This window comes from Dromiciops gliroides, chromosome 3 (genome assembly GCF_019393635.1).
Source record: "Dromiciops gliroides isolate mDroGli1 chromosome 3, mDroGli1.pri, whole genome shotgun sequence".
NCBI lineage: Eukaryota > Metazoa > Chordata > Mammalia > Microbiotheria > Microbiotheriidae > Dromiciops > Dromiciops gliroides.
This window is the reverse complement of record NC_057863.1, coordinates 238,819,515-238,840,145: the sequence shown is the minus strand read 5'-3', so window position 1 is coordinate 238,840,145 and position 20,631 is coordinate 238,819,515. Positions and strand designations below refer to the sequence as shown.

General features: G+C 39.5%; 1 protein-coding gene across 1 annotated transcript in view; it reads right to left on the bottom strand.

Moving 5' to 3' along the window:
• The window catches only part of LOC122745760 (arylsulfatase D-like), a 33,586-nt gene extending 29,830 nt beyond the window's left edge, over window positions 1-3,756 (bottom strand). Inside the window, exons 1-2 of the mRNA XM_043991194.1 lie at window positions 3,541-3,756; window positions 198-338 (exon numbers count right to left, since the gene is read on the bottom strand). Coding sequence (XP_043847129.1) covers window positions 198-338; window positions 3,541-3,626 — 227 coding nt within the window. The 5' untranslated portion in view covers window positions 3,627-3,756. The remainder of the gene's footprint in view (window positions 1-197; window positions 339-3,540) is intronic.
• Window positions 3,757-20,631: the final 16,875 nt, after the last annotated feature.

The window sequence follows — 20,631 nt, the reverse complement described above, 5'->3', positions numbered from 1 at the left end:
AACAAAATCCTATTGTAATTTCCAAAATTTTCTCAGGCTACTAAGAGATACAAATATCATAAAGCAATATTGCATGCCTATAAGGGTTGGAGTCCCCTTTTTCTTGAAACAAATGTCAGCATTTGTAATTCTTGTCCAGTAAGCAAGTTTTCTTTTCAATAAATAAAACTGACATGGTCATTAGGTGTAGCTCTTACCTTAGTGTGTCATTGCCATAACAACCCACATCCCCAATGCCAAGGTCATCTGCCATTATCAAGAGGATGTTTGGTTTCAGATCATTTGCTGCACAAATGCCTAGAAGTAGACACATAACGAGTAGGGTGGAGAAATAGGCCCTGAAAATGAAAAATAACAAAAATATAAAGCTAAATGACTCTCATAGTTAAGAACACCCAAGTTAGTCTACAGCCCTAGACATGTTCAAATCTCGGTTCTGTTTCATTCTGTGTAATAAGCAGACCTGAATCACACAGAAGCTGTTGATGTCAATACTCAATATTAACAAATGTACAGTGAATGTTTAAAATTCCCCTGAAGCACTTCAGCATGTCTTTAGACCTGATTTTTTTTTTTAACGGGGCAATGGGGTTAAGTGACTTGCCCAGGGTCACACAGCTAGCAAGTGTCAAGTGTCTGAGGCCGGATTTGAACTCAGGAACTCCTGAATCCAGGGCCGGTGCTTTATCCACTGCGCCACCTAGCCGCCCCAAGACCTGATTTTTTTAAAGTATAAGATGATGACAGGTCAGAAACTGCCATATACCCTTTCTTACTCAGGAGTTTGAATTAGTACAAGCAGAGGAGAGTTCTAGTTGCATCTATAGTCCCAGTTTTAGTCTCTATTCAAATTACCCATTTGGAGCATTTTTATCTCTCCAACTGTCAGATCTCAGCCTGCCTAGAGTCTTTATGCATCTACTGTTTGGTTAAATATCTTAGTGATCACAATCCCAGAGGTTTTGTTCAAACCCACAGAATTTCAGCTCCCATAATGCACTTCTATGTATAACTTCTTTATGTAATTTAATATGAATACTTTAGTCATGAACTGTGTGATGATATCTGGCATTGCGACAGAGACTTCTGGAAGAAAGAGGCAAGAAAAAGAAAAAATAATAAGGCGGATTCTCCATTTTGGGAACTAATGGGGAGGTACTAGCAACCAGACATCTCAGTTCTTTAATTCAGAGAGACTATGAGTGGATTTTGCTGCTGAGAACAGTTTAGCTGGTGTGTGATTTTGGTGGTTAGGATCAAAGACAATGAGGTGTTATGGTACTGAGCAGATCTGGTTTGGTGAGACTGCCCCTCAGCCCTTCAAAAACATTTTCTTTTCACCTTTTACTGTGAGCTATGTATGAAGCTGCTGTGTTAACCACCTCTTCTCTGGTGTCTGAGCAGGGGGGAAAAAGGCAAAACCAAAACCTTTCTTTTTTTTCCCCTGTCCTTTCAGTCATAAGTATTTAGCACTGGCTTCTGCACTTCTAATGAATTGTACTGGTTGTGGTTGGTCCTTCCTTCTTAAAGAGGACCATGACACTGGGGTGCTGTCATGATTTGCAGTGAATTGAATTTAATCGAGGAAGGACTGTGCAAAGTCCCAACCTCATACTCTCCTCCAGAGTCATCTGGGTCCACTAGCAAGATAAAATCAGGATGACTAGAGATGGTACTGGATGTTTAAAGCAATTAGGATTAAGTGACTTGCCCAGGGTCACACAACTAGTATCTGAAGTGAGATTTGAACTTAGGTACTCCCAACTTCAGGGCCATTGCTCTATCCATTGCACCACTTAGCTGCACTTCACAATTCCCTTTCTCTCTTTTGTGTTGAGAAGGTAAAATAGAATTCACTTTTAAGGGGAGAATTGCCACTTCAATTAATGAACAGAGGTGCATTATGCATATGCCATGTGAAAATTCCTTAGCTATAGGGATATCACTTGGACATTAGTCCTATAGGGGAAAGGAAAATAAAAAGCATGTTAATTTGATTGGTATAGACCACAATATGAATAATGCAGTAAGACTGCTCCCCCCCCCCCCCTTTTTTTTTTGGTGAGGCAATTGGGGTTGACTTGCCCAGGGTCACACAGCTAGTAAGTGTTGAGTGTCTGAGGTCGGATTTGAACTCAGGTCCTCCTGAATCCAAGGCTAGTGCTCTATCCACTACGCCACCTAGCTGCCCCGCCCCTCCCTTTTAATTTTAAAATTTAACTCTAAATGCCGGACTCTTCATTTCACTAACATGGTTTAGTTATAGCCTTAAGGGAAAAGTTTTAGATTTTATAAGTAGTTAAGATCCTCGATCTTTGCGTTGGTTGGCTAGGCAGCAGGGGCATTCTGGCATAAGGACAAAAGTCGAATATTTGCAATTGAGAAACTTGGACTTCAATCTTGCCTCTTATATTTTCTAGCTCTTTGATCATGGATGTGACATTTCATCTTTTTAAATCGTTGTTACCTCACTGGTAAAATGGTATCAGTTATTATTTTTAAAAACCACCCATGATTCTAAAATGCCACATGTTAAATTCCATCATGTTTTGCTGAAGTCATAAACCTTTTTTTTTTAAAATAAGATCCAGAAAGAGTTATAGAGAACAATGAAGTCGCAAGGTTAGATTACTCAAGGGCTCAGTCATATGAGATGATACTTAAATTTGAAAAGCAAACTTTGTGAAAATAGTGAACTTTTCTCCAGAAGAGCCAGCAGATGTCCCTACAGCATCGTCAAAGTTTACTAAGCAGTAAGTTTGTTTGCATTGCAGCCAAAGCAGTTAAGAGTTCAGTGAGTAAATTTACTGCAAAGACTAAAAGGAAATAGATTTATTGCTGAAGAAGGGGAATTGAAGGCTAGTACCGGAGGGCAAAATCAAGGGCCTATTCGTATTTACCCCAGCTTAAGACATTGAACACCAAGCCGGAAATGTTCCCAGGACAAGCACCAGGGAAAGAAAGCTGTCAGTTGGCAGGACTGACAACTTCCCGTACTCCCATCCTCCCAAACCTTCCTTTAACCTTCACTTTCTTTCCTACTCCTCAAAGAGTTACGTTTTCCAAGTTAATCTTGAGCCATCCCCTCCCGGACCTCTTTTCCCGCAGGGCCAAAGTGCAGGGACATATTTTCACTTTACAAAATACATTGTGAATACGTATCTTGGACAAACAATAGCTTTTTTCCTAACAGTAGCCATTTTGAAAGCCAAGTTCACAAAAGCTACGGGACCCACAGAAGAAGGGGAGGGAGGGAGCTACCTCATGACTCCCTAATGCTCAGAACCAGGAACCACAATACGTCACCAGCTGGGAAAAGCTGAGCCCCCCGGGGGGGAAGGAGTGGAGGGAGCAGGCATAGCAAAGAAGAGAACATCTGACTGGGGGGGGGGGGGCTTGTTTACATTTTGTTTAAACGAAAGAAAAGCCCGACTTTAAAATGTCTACATATACAACCGCACAAGACAAGTGGCTGCAGGGTGAAAAACACGGGGTTGGTAGCTTTGAGTCCCAGAAACGCCAACACAGCACCTTACACACCTGCAGGGAACGGGGGCACCACTTAGCCTGCACCTCCCTTGTCTTTCGGTGATCGGGGTCCACCCCCAAAGTCGGCCGACCCCCATTCGCAAAACAAACGGCAAGCACTGGAAAAAAGCTGCAAGGTCCAAAGGCTCCAAGCCAGAAGCGAGAAGCAGGAAGAGCTTAGCCTGTAGCACTGAGATAAACCTTGAATTAAGGAAGAGAAATTGTAAACCTGGGCCAGTCTAGCGTAAAAGCCTTTGAAGGGACGCTGGGTAATTATTACTGGGCCTTTAAAAAAAAAAAAAGAGCGCGCGTGTGTGTGTGTGTGTGTGTGTGTGTGTGTGTGTGTGTGTGTGTGTGTGTGTGTGTTCAGAAAAAAAAATGACCAAATGACCATCCCTTCCTTTGAGCCTTGAAAAATAAGTATTCATTTGAGAGCCCAGTTTGCTCTCTTGCCGGAGTGCTTCCCCGCTGTCAAGCATTAGGCTTTATCTGAAGCTCTAAGAAAACTAGCCGTACTTAAAACTCAAGGAGTTATTCCAGGCATAATAAATAACACCGCTTAGGACCAACACAACAGCTTTCGTCTGGAACTAAAGGGTTTTGTGCACAACAGTTAATTTTCAATACATCATTTTTATGTCTGGCATCTTCACAGCTGAAAAGGCCTAAATGCTGAAGTGTTAAGTGATTGGCTTGAGGCAACACGGGTAATCAGGATTAGATTTCGAAGGAGATATTTCATCCATGCCAACGTTTGAAATGCCAATTCAAAATGATGTATTTCTTCAATAATATTGAGAGCCCGAAGAATATTTTATAGCAGGATAAATACAAGGTATAACATGGGACAACAATCATGTCTTCTGAAGTCTACAACACATCTCGATTTATCGTGAATTATTTTAGCACTTAATTTGGTGCTGTGGATAGAGTTCTCAGCCTGGAGTCTGGAAGACCTGAGTTCAAATCTAGCCTCACACACCTACCAGTTTTGTGATCCAGGGCAAGTCACTTAACTTCTGTTTGCCTCAGGTTCCTCATCTATAAAATGGGGATAATAATAGGACTTGCCTCCCAGGGTTGTTGTGAGGTTTAAATTAAATAATAATTATAAAATACTTGGCAGAGGGCCTGCCTGCCACATAGTAAGCACTAATAAATGTTAGTTATCACCAACATCATCATCATTATATTGAGTGCTAACTTATTCATTCCCAGTGGAAGCTTTGATGTCTTCCATGCCCTTCAACTTTTCAGCCCCTTTTAATGTGTTGTTTTCCTACATTAGAATGTGAACTCCTTGAATCCAGGGACTGACCTTTTTTTTTTTTTTTTTTTTGCTTGTTGGTTGTTCTCTGTTCTCAAAAATGACACTGCTATGTTGGGGTTCAGGTGCAGTGTGTCCAATTGTGGTTGATCAGACCAATGCAAGCTCAGAAAGGTTATCATAAGTCAGGCACAAATAGTCCATATGAACATTTGGAATAGAGATGCCTCTAAATTTGCATGTCTCATGTTTCTTTTGAGGTAGTGCAGTTCTTCTTTGCTCATAGGGTATAGCATCTTCTTTGATGTGGGCATACCATGCTGGATTATCCTGTGCCAATGTCTCCTAAGTTTCACAATCAATTCCAAAGTTCTTCAGAGAGACCTTGAAAGTGTTCTTATATTGCTTCTTCTGACCTCCATGTGAGTGGTTGCCTTGTGTGAGTTCTCTATAAAATAATATTTTAGTCAAATGAACTTTTGGCATTCAGACAATATAGCCAGCCCATTGGAGTTATACTTTCTGCAGCAGAGTTTGGATGTGTGAAAGTTCAGCTTGAGAAAGGACTTCAGTGTCTGGTACTTTATGTTGCCAGATCATCTTCATAATCTTATGCCATTTCAAATAGAAGGGATTCAGTTCTCTGGCATGGTGCTGGTAGTCAGTTCGGGTTTCACAGGCAAACAACACTGAAATCAACACAATGGCTCTATAGACTTTCAGTTAGGTAGGCCGACTGATCCTCTTCTCTTCCACACTTTCCTTTATAAACCTCCCAAATACTGAACTAGCTCTGGCAATGTATGCATCAACCTTGTCATCTATGTATATATCCCTGGAAAGTATACTGCCAAGATAAATGAACTTATCTACAGTATTTGAAATTTCTCCATTTACCATCACGGTTGGTTTCATGGACGAATAGTATTACTGACTGGTGGTGTTAATTGTCAGGCCAAAATTAGCGCAAGCAGCAAAGAATCAATCCATACTTTGTTGCATCTCAGCCTTAGAGGCTCTAGTGAGTGTACAATCATCTGTGAACAAAAAGTCACACACCAACTATCCCCTTACTTTAGCCTTGGCTTGTAGACTCATCAAGTTAAATACTTTATTGTGAGTGCAGTAGATGACCTTGATGCTGTTTGCATCCTCATTCATTGAAGGTGTCTGACAATATTGCTGAAAACATCATGTTAAAAAGCATGGGAGCAAACACATAGTTCTGCTTCACTTCACCAGGGGCTGGGAAATTGTGAGAGCATTGTCCGTTATGCAGAACTCAGGCCTGGAACTGTGCCTTCCTAAAACAGATATACAATACTTATGAACTTCTCCAGGTAACCAAACTTTGCCATCATTTTCCTCATGACTGACAGTTTCAAAGGCCTTTGTTACACCAACAAATATTATGTACATACCTCTGTTCTGCTCATGGCATTTCTCTTAAAGTTATCAAGCAGTAAATATCAAATTGGCCATTCTTTGGCCCTTCTGAAGCCACACTGACTTTCTGTAGATGACCATTTTCCAGGTGAAGGATCATCCTATTAAAGAGGACTCTGGCAAGAATCTTGCCCTCAATGATTAAGAGAGACACCCACCCTGTGATTGTCACAAGACAACCTATTTTCGTTTCCTTTATAGAGATGGACAATGGAAGCATCCTTGAACTCCTGGGAAATAACTTCCTCTTGCCACATAACCCGGAAAATTTCTGTTAGCTTTTGTATGAGCAGTGGACCACCTGCCTTGTAAATCTCAAGTGGAATAGTATCAACACCAGATGCTTTGCCACATGAGAGGAACCAAATGGCATTCAAAACCTCTTCTTCAGTTGGAATCTCAACTAGAGAGGGATTAACTTCAACCTGAAGTATAGCCAATGGCTTTAGAATTAGTTGATCTATGTATTTATTGTGGGGCAATGAGGGTTAAGTGACTTGCCCAGGGTCACACGGCTAGTAAGTGTCAAGTGTCTGAGGTTGGATTTGAATTCAGGTCCTCCTGAATCCAGGGCCAGTGCTTTATCCACTGTGCCACCTAGCTTCCTGGTTGGCAACAGTGGAGCAGAAAAGGAGTGGGCAGCTTTCAGAAATTTGGTGTACAGTACTGCAATTTATTCATCTGGACCAGAACACTAGCAAACATCAACATTGGTTTGACAAAAATGATGGGGAAACTCAGCAGCTGCTAAATGAAAAATGAAAACTCAGGATTCACCTGCAAAATAGTTCATCCCTCTCTAAGAAAGCAGTGTTTAAAGTATCTCTGATTAAGGCCTCATTTCTCAAATATATAGAGAACTGAGTCAAATATGTAAAAATACATTTGATAAATGGTCAAAGGATTTGAATAGACAGTTTTTAGACAAAGAAATCAAAGATATTCATAATCATATGAAAAAATGCTCTAGATCACTGTTGATCAGAGAAATGTAAATTAATACAAGTGAGGTATCACCTCACACCTCTCAGAAAAGCACATATCACAAAAAGTGTAAATATTGGATATTGGAGGGGATATAGGAAAACTGGGAAGCTCTAATTCACTATTGGTGGAGTTGTGAAAAGATCTAACCATTCTGAAGAGCAATTTGGAACTATACCCAAAGGGCTATAGAACTGTGCATACCCTTTGATCCAGCAATATCACTGTTAGATTTATATCCCAAAGGCATTCCCAAAAAGAGAAAAAAAGATCTATTTGTACAAACATTAGTAGCAGCTCTTTTTGTGGTGGCTAAGGATTGGAAATCAAAGGAATGCAACAAAATGTTGTGAAATTATGATGCTCAAGTTCAATCCCAAAAAAGAGATATAAGAAGTTATCTCCCCTCACTCCTTTGAAGAGGTCAGTATTCTTGAGACTAGAATATTGCATCAGAATTTTTCAATGAATTCTTTGACTTTACTGAATATTTTTTCCCCTTCATTTAAAGAATTATTATAAGAATGGCTTTCTGGGAGGGGTGAATGTAGGTGATATAAAACAAAAGATATCAATAAAATCTTTTTAAACATCAATAAAAAGCAAGCACAGAAAGATCTTATGGTCGTTTACAAGAAGGAATAAGGACACAGTCATTGAGGACATTCAAACAGTTTCTACTTCATTTTGGAACAAATAATTTCACTGTTGGTCTAACTAGAAACTCATCACCAAGTTAGTCACCGATAATAATAATAACTGAATGAGAATGAGAATGTCTTCTGGGCCACTTGGAACATAAAAAAGCTACACCTCAAAGTTAGTGCCTCTTTGACAAATTAAAAAGTTGAGAGACTAGTAGTTTCTGCACAATTTAATCATTTGATTAACAAGTCCCAAAGGTTAATACAAAAAGGAAGGGGCAAAGGAACTGGGGTTACAACTAACAATCACCTATCCAGCAAAAGTGACTATAGTCCTGCGGGGGGGGGGGGGGCGGGGATATTCAATGAAAAAGAGGACCATCAGGCATTCTTGATAAAAACATCAAAACTGAATAGAAAATTTGAATTTGAAATATAAGACTCAAGAGAAGCATAAAAAAGTCAAAAGGAAAAGGAAATCGTAAGGGATTTAAAAAGGTTAAATTGTTTATATTCCTACATAGGAAGATGATACTTGTAAATCCTAAGAACTTTCTTATTATTTTGGTGTTGGAAGGAATTGTTGTTTGTCCTTCTTTCTCAAAGAGGACCATGGCATTGGGGTGATGTCATAACTTGCAGTGAATTGCATTTAAGTGAGGGAGAGCTGTGTAAAGTTACCAACTTCACTCTCTCCTCCAGAGCCGTTTGGGTCCAATGGCATGATATATATCACGGGAATGGAGATAGCCCTGGATGTTTAAAGCAATTGGGGTTAAATGACTTGCTCAGGGTCACACAGCTAGTAAGTGTCTGAGGTCAGATTTGAATGTAGGTCTTCCCAAATTCAGGGTCAGTGCTCTATCCACTGTGCCACCTAGCTGCCCCTAAGTTAGAAGGAGTACATATAGACAGAAGGCACAGGTGTGAGTTGAATATGAAGGAATGCTATCTTTAAAAAAATGAAATTAAGGGGTAAAGGGGAATGCACTGGGAGAAAGGGAAAGGGAGAGGTATAATGGGGTAAATTATCTCACATAAAAGAAACAAGAAAAAGATTATACAGTGGAGGGGAAGATGGGGAGGTGAGGGGGAGTGAGTGAACCTCACTCTCATCAGAATTGGCTCAAAGAGGGAATGACATACACACTCAATTGGGTATGGAACTCTATCTTACCTTGCAGGAAAGTAGGAGGGGAAGGGAATGAGACGGTGTGAGGTGGTTGATAGAAGGGAGGGAAGACATGGGGAGGTGGTAGTGAGAAGCAAAATACTTTTGAGAGGGATCCCGGTGAAAGGAGGAAGAGAATAGAATAAATGGGGTGGGAGAGAGAATAGGATGGAGGGAAATATAGTTAGCCCACTTCCTCAATTGATAAATGATCAAAAGATATGAACAGTTTTCAGATGAAGTAATCAAAGCTATCTATAACCATATATATATAAAAAAAGCTCTAACTGACTATTAATTGGACAGATGCAAATCAAAACAATTATGGGGTATGACCTCACACCTTTTATGGTTAATAGAACAGAAGAGGAAAATGACAAATATTGGAGGGGATGTGGGAAAAACAAGATGTTGATGCACTGGAGTTGTAAACTGATTCAACCATTCTATAGAGCAATTTGGAACTATGCCCAAATGTCTATAAAACCATGCATATTCTTTGACCTAGCAATACCACTACCACTACCACTACCAAAAAGAGATTAAAAAAAAAGGAAAAGTACTTATAGGTACAAAATATACTGTGTATAAAGTAACAGCAATAATTTAAGATGATCGGCTGTGAATGACTTAGCTATTCTCAGCAATAAAGTGATCCAAGACAACTCCGAAGGACTTATGATGAAGAATGCTATTCAGCCCCAGAGAAAGAACTGATGGTGTCTGAATACAGATTGAAGCATAATTTTTTTTACTTCCTGGACTTTAGGTTATTATGTAAAAAGGTTCATTTACATTGAATAGTTCTGTCACCTTATAAAAACCCTGTCCTCTGTTCACATCTTTGGGTATTCCTAGCTTCTGAGCTATAGTTCCTCTGCCCTGATTAAAGACCTTATTTTCTCCTATATTGATTTTTTCCTTAATTTCCAGGTTAACACTCATCACTTCTCATCTTTTAGGAATTGATGGATTTTAATATCCTCCCCAAAATCCACCCACCGCAAAGGGTTTAAAAATACTCTCTGTTAAAAGAAAACAGACAAAAATCTCTTTTGAGAAATTCTAGAACTTTAAATAGAAGCGACCTTTTTATGATGTGAAAAACAAGGTGCTTGTTACATTGAGGCAATATGGGGTAGCAGAAAAGAGTACCTGATTTCTATTTAAGAGAAAGCTTTATTTGAATTCTGCCTCTGAGACTCACTAGTAGCTGGGCTACTATAGGCAATGAATCTCTCTAAGCCTCAGTTTTCTCACTTGTAAAATGAAGATAATTCCTGAAGTACAGACTTCATAGAGTCTCTGTAAGTATCAAATGAGGTAAAACATGTAAACATTATATATGATCAACTGCTATACAGATAAAGTGAAGTGGGGATTTGAAGACAATTATCAGGAAAATCAAGGACAACTATTTATAGGAAGCTATGTGTTTCAGTGGATAGGGTATTAGACTGGAAGTCAAGAAGACCTGAGTACAACATTGTCTTCAGACACTAACCAGCTGTGTGACCTTGAAGGAGTCACTTACCCTCAGTTTCCTCAACTGTAAAATGGAAAGAATGATGGTATCTTCCACCTGGGTTGTTGTAAAGATGAAATTATTTATGAAACCTATGGCCCAAAGCCTATTCCCATAAGACCCACCTCATTGGAGGAGATTAATTTTTCCATGCCTGTATGTGGGGCAGAATTAGCAAGAGCTAAAGAGGAGACAACTTGATCCTCTGGCTTCAAAAGAGAATACACATGCTTCCAGATTCTCTTCAAGAGAGATCCCTAAAGGGAAAGACTCTGGAAAGAAGCAGACACGTGGAGGAGCCAGTACCTTGATCATGTCCCTGTCACCAGTTTACTATACTAGAGACTTGGAATTTACCCTTGGGATGAGATCTGTGACTCAGTATCCAATCTCTCTATCTCTCTCTGTCTCTGTCTCCGTCTCTGTCTCTGTCTCTGTCTTTGTCTCTGTCTTTCTGTCTGTCTTGAGCTGAAATCTCTCTCCAGGGGGAAGAGCTCATTCATGCTGTGTATTGTCTAGTGTTAATATGAATATATGGATCACCTGGATTTGATGGAGGTACTTTATAATCCAAAAGGAGTTTTATGAAACCCTGGATTAATAGGATTAATAGGAGCAAAATGTCCTTCAATTGAACTCCAAACCTGAACCCAGATAGCTAGCATCAGATAAAAGACCTTACCTAATGACTTCTTTTCCCTCAGAATAGTAAGTCCCTATCTTACGGTAACATCTGGGCATCCTCATCCTTGCCAAGCCTTTTTTTGGAATCCTGTAGTCTTATCATGATACTTCTGTATTTCCTCCATACATGTAATAACTGAAATTGTTAAACTACTTTTTGCTTCTGGGTTGATTTCTGTATCATACTATTGGAACTGACAACACCCTGTAATCAGGGAACTAAAACCTTATATCCCCTCAGAAATGGGGAGTCCTCTGAGCTTTTCTCTTAGGAGGGAAGTCTTCACGGGATCATGTGTTTTGTTAACTTTCTTCTTGGGACAATAAAATATTAAATTGATATTTATGTTTTTCTGTCTGTTTCTGAACTGTTTTCATAGGAGGATGGGTATGTTTTTTCTGTCTGTCTCTGTAGGAGAAATTAAACATTATTTTTCTGATCTGGTTCATTGTAGGAGACAGGCAGTTATAACACGTACTCTTTCTAGTTAGTAGAAGATATAATATTATAAGTTCTCTGATCTGTTTATTAATTTGTAGGAGAAATTAAACATTATTTCTCTGATCTGTTTGTAGGAGACAGGCAGATACAAAAGCAATATTTTTTCATATTCAACACTAGTTTATTCTCATCTGTGTATTTTCTCTGATTTCTCTTAGCTATGGGCTTGAATTTGCTCTTGCTTAAGAGAAACTGGCATTTGGTGTATAGTCAAACCTCAGATACATAGCTTGAGGACATCCTTTGTTAAGGGATGGCAAATCAGAAACTCAACTTGAGTCTGTAAATGATTTCCCCAAGACTAACAATATGTTTTTTGGGGGTGGGGACAGATAGAATTCTAGTCTAGTACCCATTCTCTGAGTAGATCAGAATGTGCAGACGCTGGTGCAGATCTCTTGTTCCCTTTCTGGTTAGAATCAGTTTCTTTTAGTGAGGCAATTGGGGTTAAGTGACTTGCCCAGGGTCACACAGCTAGTAAGTGTTAAGTGTCTGAGGCCGGATTTGAACTCAGGTACTCCTGACTCCGGGGCCAGTGCTCTATCCACTGCGCCATCTAGCTGCCCCAGAATCAGTTTCTTTTGGAGAAATATGAGCAGGGGAGAAATATCTACTTATGTCTGCTTCCAGATAAGCTAGAACTGGATGGACCCACATGGACACACATAACCTATATGGTAAATACCTTCCCATCACACACACACACATTCCCCCTACAATTTGCAATTTTTAAAGTGCTATATAAATGCTAGCTCCTATTATTAGAGGGAAAATGAAGCTTTTAAAAAATAATAAACCTTTTTATTTATAGTTTTGGGATGAATTAATACTAAAATGAAATTATCAATGAGGTTCTATATGATATCATTCAGAAAACAAATTCAGGCTTAATTGAATTAATTCTGATTTAATTCTAAGTGAAATATATACTGTGATGTTCTATTTATGTAGTTTTGACCACCTCAAGGTGATTTGTAATATGTAAAGGAAAAGTGCCCAACAGTTTGTTCTTCCTTATTCCTGAGTGCCGTTTGGGTTTCTCCATCAGAATTTCCCACAACACTCCCTCACTAAAGGAACTTTCCACAGGCAGATGGTCACTCCCTGCTCAGTCCCCTATAAAAGTACCTACCAGCCTCCTGCTCGAGGAGATTGGTACCTCAGAGCCATGTGTTTTGTTCCATACCTATCTCCCCATAAGAAGTCCAGGAATTTCTTTCATGGTTTCCCTTCCCTCCCCCCTTCCCTTCCCTTGCCCCTAAATAAACTACCATCTTTTTTTAACTGCTTTTGTGTGCAAGAGGGTGTAATTCTTTAAAGAGGAATTCCTAAGAACCCCAGCCCTTAACCCAAACCCGCACCCCATTTTCCCCCATAACACAATCTTAAAGGTTTCTTTCCAAAGTTGAGGATTGAATAAGAGAGATATATTTAGCATTTGAAAGTATTTTATGTCATGAAGGGTTGGTGAATATTTCTTTTCACATAAGGATAAATTTTAAGCTGTTTCTTAAAAAAGGGAAAAAGAAGATATTTTCAGGATAGAATGTAACATGTGTAATTTAGAAGGGTTTCTATCTTATTTGCAAGATAATTTGTTGCAATGGCAATTTGAAATTGATAACTATCATGTCCAAACCTACTGTGAGTTGTGAAATTTTATTAATTAATGGAAAAAGCTTTTCTGGAACCCACACATTCTCCCTATAATACTCCCATACTTCCAGTCAGGAAATCAGATTTGTTGCTAAGTGTGAATAAAAGAACTTTGGTAGTGGAAGCTTCAATTAAACTCTTGAATTATCTGGGAAAGCAGGGGTTAAGGGTCTCCAAAACAAAACTGCAGTTTGCAGAGAAGAAGGTGAGATACCTGCGGCACTTAATTAGAGAGGGAAAGCAAAGGTTGGATCCAGCATGAATCTCTGCTATTTTATGTGCCAGTCGACCCTACAGTAAGAGGGATCTCAGGAAATTTTGGGACTGGTTGGATATTGCAGATTATGGATAAAGTCTTATGCAGTAATGACTCTCCCTTTGTACAAGATGTTGTTAGAGGAGGCCCCTGATCCATTAGTTTGGAACTTTTTGGAAGAAGAAAGTTTTGAAAAATTAAAAAAAATGCTTTGGTAAAAGCCCCTGTGTTGGTCCTCCCCTCTTTACAGAAACCCTTTCATCTCTTTGTTAATGCTGACAAAGGAAAAGCATTGTGAGTTTTGGTTCAGGTTTGGGGAGGACAAAAGAGGTGGGTGGCCTTTCTATCAAAAACCCTGGACCCAGTAGCCCAGGGGTGGCTAAACTGCATGCAGGCAGTCACACAGCCACTGCAGTTCTAGTGGAAGAAAGTAAGAAATTGACTTTTGGGGGAGGGTTGATAGTGCTCCCCACCAGGTGCGGGCCATCCTGAGTCAAAGAGCTGGGCGCTGGCTGAAAGATTCAAGGATTTTAAAATATGAGGCTATCCTGTTGGGAAAGGGATGATTTAATTAGGAACACAGATCCTAGTTTGAACCCTGCTGACTTCCTCTCTAGTACCCAGGATGCAGGCTCAGAGAGCAAGCTATCACATAATAGCACGAGAGGACCTTCAGGAATCCCAAATCCCAGGGGGATAGTAACCTTTTTGTGGATGGGTCCTCCCGAGTGATTGATGGGAAAAGACACAGTGGATATTCTATAATTGATGGCGATTCTGACTCAGTGGTAGAGGCTGCAAGACTTCCTGATGCTTGGTCAGCCCAGACTTGTGAGTTATATGCATTGAACCGAGCTTTGCAAATATTGGAAGACAAGGAAGGGAGCATATACACTGACTTTAAATATGCATGGGGTGTGATTCATGTGTTTGGAAAAATATGGGAAAAAAGAGGGATGATAGACAGCAAAGGAAAAGAATTAGCTCATGTAACATTGCTAACCCAAGTGTTGAAAAAAAAAATTAGAGCTCCCCAGAGAAATAGCTACTATACATGTCCCTGGTCATCAGAAAGGGAATTCATTTGAGGCTAGAGGAAACCGTCTTGCAGACGAAATGGTGAAAGAAGCAGGGGAAGGGGGACCCAGAGCAGAGCCTGTGTTACCTCTAAGTCCCCTGGACTTGGTTGGAATCCCAAATAGAGGAACAAAAGAGGAGCAGGCTTTTGCAAAACAAATCAGGGCAGTGTGGAAAAAAGACAAAGGCTCGGAGATGCCAGATGGGAGAGTAGTATTGCCTGCTCCTATTATGAGACAGATTTTTCCACAATTACACCAAGGAAGTCACTGGGATGTACAGGGTATGTGTGATGTGATATTAAGAAACTGGATGTGCAAAGGGATGTATACCCTTGCTTGACAGGCAGTTGTGGCTTGCTTAGTGTGCAGGAAACAAGTAGACAAAGTGGAAGTTTGTTATTGCAATATTAAATCCAGTGGTTATTGAATTAATACTAGAACATCTAAATATCTAGTAAGCTATGAGAAAGATCTTGCTGGTTTTTGTTGTTGTTGTTGTTGTTGTTGCGGGCCTATGGGGGTTAAGTGACTTGCCCAGGGTCACACAGCTAGTAAGTGTCAAGTGTCTGAGGCTGGATTTGAACTCAGGTACTCCTGAATGCAGGGCTAGTGCTTTATCCACTGTGCCACCTAGCTGCCCCCATCTTGCTGTTTTGATATGAATTTATTGGTGCTAAGGAATAGTCAGATTGGTGCCTGAACTTGTCATGTATGACATGTTAGTGAACAATAGTAACTTATGAGCTATCTTATATCATCTTAATGGGGAATCTGAGTTTTCTTATGTTGATAATTAATTGGAATTAGAACCTGTGTAGAAACACATGCAAACTAGTTGTAACTTTAAAGATGTTCCCATTGTTTAGGGGAATTCTGAGGACAACATCTTATGTTTAATACCTAAATCTGTTTTACTATGTGCTATTGTGTGGGACATTTTCTAGTTTGTTCTCAATACGCAATTTAGGGTTGCTTACACTCATTTCAACCATTGCTTGTTATTGAGCATCTCAAAGCAGATTCATTTGTGTAATGCTAACCTAGGGATGAAAAACCTATTTAAGCACAAGTATAATTAATACTTGCTGTCTAGGATATGTGATCCTTGAGAAGTGAATTCACTTTTAGTACTGATTATTGGGACTTGCTATTTAAGATGTAATGGGACTATTAATCATTATTGCTCTGAGTCTGACTCCAGTTATGACTATTGTAACGATTGGAATGATGCCACCTGCTGGAGACTTACTGTAGAAGAGTTCTGCCCATGAATCGAAGGTCTTTGAGGGCGAGACCAGGAGTCTTTTCTTTGGCGTCAGGAAGTGATGAGGGCTAGTGGGAGGAGGAAGGAAGAGACTGGCGTTCACTCTCACTCTCTTTCCTGGGGATGCTGGTGGAGAAGGCAGCTAGAAATGCGCTCTCCCTTTAATAGATAGGAATCTAGGCCTTTCTTCTCTCTTTATCAAATTCTTATTCTCCTTAATAAATGCTTAAAAGTCTAACTCTTGCTAAAGCTTATAATTTATTGGCGACCACTCATTAGATATTTTAGACAGTTTAACTAGAATTTTAGCCCTTAACACTATCAAGGAATGGTGAGCCATATGATCCATGATACCAGCAACCCTATAGGGGTTTTACATGTGTGCACTGCAGGTGGAGTTCTCTTGGGAAAGGCTGGGAGACTGTTTGGCAAAGGCTGAGATAGGGGTCTTCTGACTAGGTTTCTCCAAATATTACATATGGAATGTAAACTTTCCCACCTGGCTGATGTTAAGTCTGGCATATTGCATTGGCTGTCTACAAAACTTCTACTGGGAGTTGGGAAGTACCTTTCCCTCAGAGCTTTGTTCTTTTTCTTTTATGGCAAGTTCACTTGATAAGCATGAACACAATATTGTCTCTTCATCCCTAGATTAATACTGTAGCATCTGGGTGAGATGCAAGTATAAGATTCAAGCTATTTGGCTTAGAAATTCTAATCCCTTTCAGAATCTAAACAACTAGAATGTATAAGCATTTATCATTGTCATCTGTATGTAATTAGCTATGCATTTTAAAACTGAACCAGAGACATCTTGAGTCTGTTTCAAGAAAGTAGAGAAGGGTAAATTATAGAATGTTTTGTTACACCTATGGAGAGGTCAACTATCAGTTTATTGTGTAATGTAGAAATAATATCTGTCTGTAGAGCATGTCCTGTAATACAAACATGGTTTATTATGGACAACTTATTTGATATGCACTGTTTTGAAATTAATTGGTTAAGTGTCATCCTAAGTCTTTTATTAGAATTGAAGTTAACTTTGTAACTTTTATGTAAGTTTGTTTGTGGTCATCTTCTTAACAAAGATATTTTGTAACCTAAGTTTTATGTCAGGATTAGATCTTAAACAATTGAGTGAAAACTTTTGGAGAAATAAAGTGAAATATTTATATATATATATATTTGTAATTTGAAAAGATTCAAGGGTTCTGCCTTCAGTGGCATTGTGAAACATTTAGGTTATATGGCTTGCATGTAGCAAGGTAGTGGTAACCCTTTGATATGTTGTTAATAATGTCTGTCAGATACAGAACTAGGTAAAGCTTTGAACAGCATCGGGCATTCGTGACACCTCTCACTGGATGAAGGACATTTGTGAACAGCTTTTTGCTCCTGATGCAGGATCCTGGGGCTCCTGGATTCACTCTTTTGGTTTGTCCCTTTTCCCTATCGTTGTCCTCTTTAATTTTTGGTCTTTGTCTCTTTAACCTCTTGATAGTTTGTTTTATCTAGGCTCAAGGCTTTCAATTTTATGGTAGCAATTCCAGCCTATACACTTCTTCACCCTCTGGACCAGGCCTGCAAGGATTTCTTCTCCTTCCACTACCAGCTCTAAACACATATTCAGCTCAAAGCAGTTACAGAAGAAGAGATCTTTGCCCTCTTTTCCCTTAGCTATTGGAAGAAGGGGTGGGGTAGTGGTAGCCTGGTGGGCCCAAGTCCAGTTGTGGATGCTCAGGCCTGGAAGGGGTCAGTTAGAGATTACTCTTTCCTTGGATAAAATTGGGAAACAGGTATTATTAAAATTAAAATTGCTTAAAAAAATTATTTTGTAAAAGGTTCTAATAGGGACACCTGAGGTCAAAGATAAAATTGCTAAGTGAATGGACACTGGGAGCACATCACTGAAATTACAAAGAGACTTTAAATCATGTTTGTTGTTATAATATTGGTAGTTATTGATATCAGTTCTTTGTGTTATATCTGGGGGTTGTTAACAAAACCAGTCTTGAGAGGACACTATTGAATTTGTGACAAAAAAAAAAAACAACAACCAAAAAACTGCTTACATGTCTTCCCAAGAATTGGACAAGTATACGGTATATTGGGATAATTAGACCCCAATTCACCTCCTGAAAGATACCTATGGGACAGCATTAAGTATTCAGTTGTAATTTTTGGAGTTCTCCTTATACTTGTCCCTGTTTAGTCCCCCGCTTTATAGGTTTGATACAATGTACAATTCAACAGATGCAGCTGACGGTGATCTAGCAGTTCACTGAGAAAAGAGCAAAGACCGTGATTCTGAAACTTCACAAAGGAGAGACTGGTGATGGATTGGACTTGGACTGGTGGGCTAAAATCCTGTATAATTGATGTCTCTAAGGGTTCAGAGTCAGTGACCCAAGTCCAATGTGTGTTCTCTGAACAAAAGAAAAAGGGGGGATTGTATGAGATAATGGACTTGGGTCAGTTCTGTATGAGATGATTATGGATTTGAGTTAGATTAAACTCTGAGGATGGGATCTGGAAGATACCCAGCCCCCCTAGTAAGTTTTATTGCTTGTCAGTTCTACCTATTAGCACTATTTACTTTACTTCTTCTTAGTTTCCCCATGTGTCAGCTACATCTTAGTTTATGGCCTGTAATAAAAATCATGTCTCCAGCTAGTCAGTCTGGTAACCATCTTCCCCCCCACACACACATGTCAGACCCCTAGTCCCTGTCATGGATTAATTGCAATCAGATAGGGGAATGATTTCTGCCTCCCCTTTTCTTTGACATTCCTCAGACTTGTTACCCCTTCCCCTTTTCCCCCTTACACATATACATGTCTTTATACATTGATCACAAGCTAGGCATGCACCCTGGGTGAGACAGGATTGGATGTTAGATTGTGAGCTCACCCAGGGCACATGGGGACTTTCTTCCCCAAAATTCCTATAAAAATCCAAAGCATGAGTTTATTATTGTGGCTCAATCTGTCATTGAGTTTGCCTGTTCTCATGAGAATATAATAAATTTGTCTGCTTGACTTGGTGGTCTCCTTGAGTTATTTGGGTAAACTGAGGCAGTTTGTCCCAAAGAGCTGAGAATAGTTAAGTCATTCACAATTGCTCATAAAACAATAATGCTGTCACTGTGCACAGTGTTCTCCTGGTTCTGTTTACTTCACTATACATCAGTTCATATTAGTCTTTCCAGGCCTTTTGGGGTTACTTTTCTATATGATCAAATTATTCAGATAAGTGTTAAGTGCTTTAGCTTTGAAGAAAGTAGTGGGCCATGCAGTATAGTGGAAAAGCAATAGAAAGGAAGGAACCATTTATTAAGCACATATTATGTGCCAGATACTATGTTAAGATCTTTACAATCATCTTATTTTATCTACATACCAACCCTGGGGGGCTGGGGATGGGGGGTGTTATTATCTCCATTTTACTGTTGAGGATATGGGGACACACAGAATTTAAGTAACTAGTTCAGTGACACATAGCTAATAAATATCTGAGGACAAATTTGAATTCAGATCTCAACTCCAGGGCCAGTACTCTATCCACTGAGCTACCAAGTTGCTAGTAAAGTAGGATTCAGAAAGCTATAACCATCAGCTCTAGTCCTGGCCAAGCTACTAACTAATTTGTGATCTTGGGCACTGGGCCTGAATTTCCTCATGTATAATATTACTAGATGGTCTCATTCAACAAGGAGAAAGCTCAAATTCTCTTCCTCTTTTGTCAATCTCCTTTTCTTGGCTCATTGTCCTTCCTCCTCCTATGCCTCAAAGATGTATAGCTGGAAGTATCCTCAGAGGCCATCTCATCTAATCTAACCCCTTCATTTTAAAGATAAGGAAATTCAGAATGAAGAAAGTTAGTTGATTTGCTTAAGATCACATAGGAAGTGACAGAAATAGAATTTAAATAAATCATCTAACAACAGCCTCCTACTCTCTCCCCAACTGAAGTTATATCTTGAAGTCTTCAAATTCATCCCTTTCTCTTTATTTTCCTCTATACTCTGTTAACATTCTTTCTATACTCTCTTTACTCTGGTCCTTTATATCTCTGTTCAAATTTTCTCCCAAGTGTATTCTATCTCCAACTTCTATTCGGAGATTAGACCTGAATTTTCTACCAGTTTATGAATACCTCTGTACAAATGACCCACTTTGAACTCTACATGTTCAAACCTGGATTTATTTCCTCCTCAAGCTTATAGACATTAAATTCACCACTGAGCCCACAGACAAAACCTTCCCAGATCCATAGGATCTACCAAAACAGGTTGGATACCACTGGCAAAGCCTTTGGAATCCAGGATTGAATCTACACTATAGGGTGGTTACAGAGAAGTATTAGCAGGGAACAAATGTCACACTTTTTTTTTTTTTGGTGAGGCAATTGGGGTTAAGTGACTTGCCCAGGGTCATACAGCTAGTAAGTGTTAAGTGTCTGAGGCCAGATTTGAACTCAGGTCCGCCTGACTCCAAGGCTGGTGCTCTATCCACTGTGCCACCTAGCTGCCCCCGTCACACTTTAATTTATAATACTTCAACACTCTTAAGATGTGGTTTGGGAATGATATAGAAGCTTTTATTTTACCCGTCCTTGTGCAATGT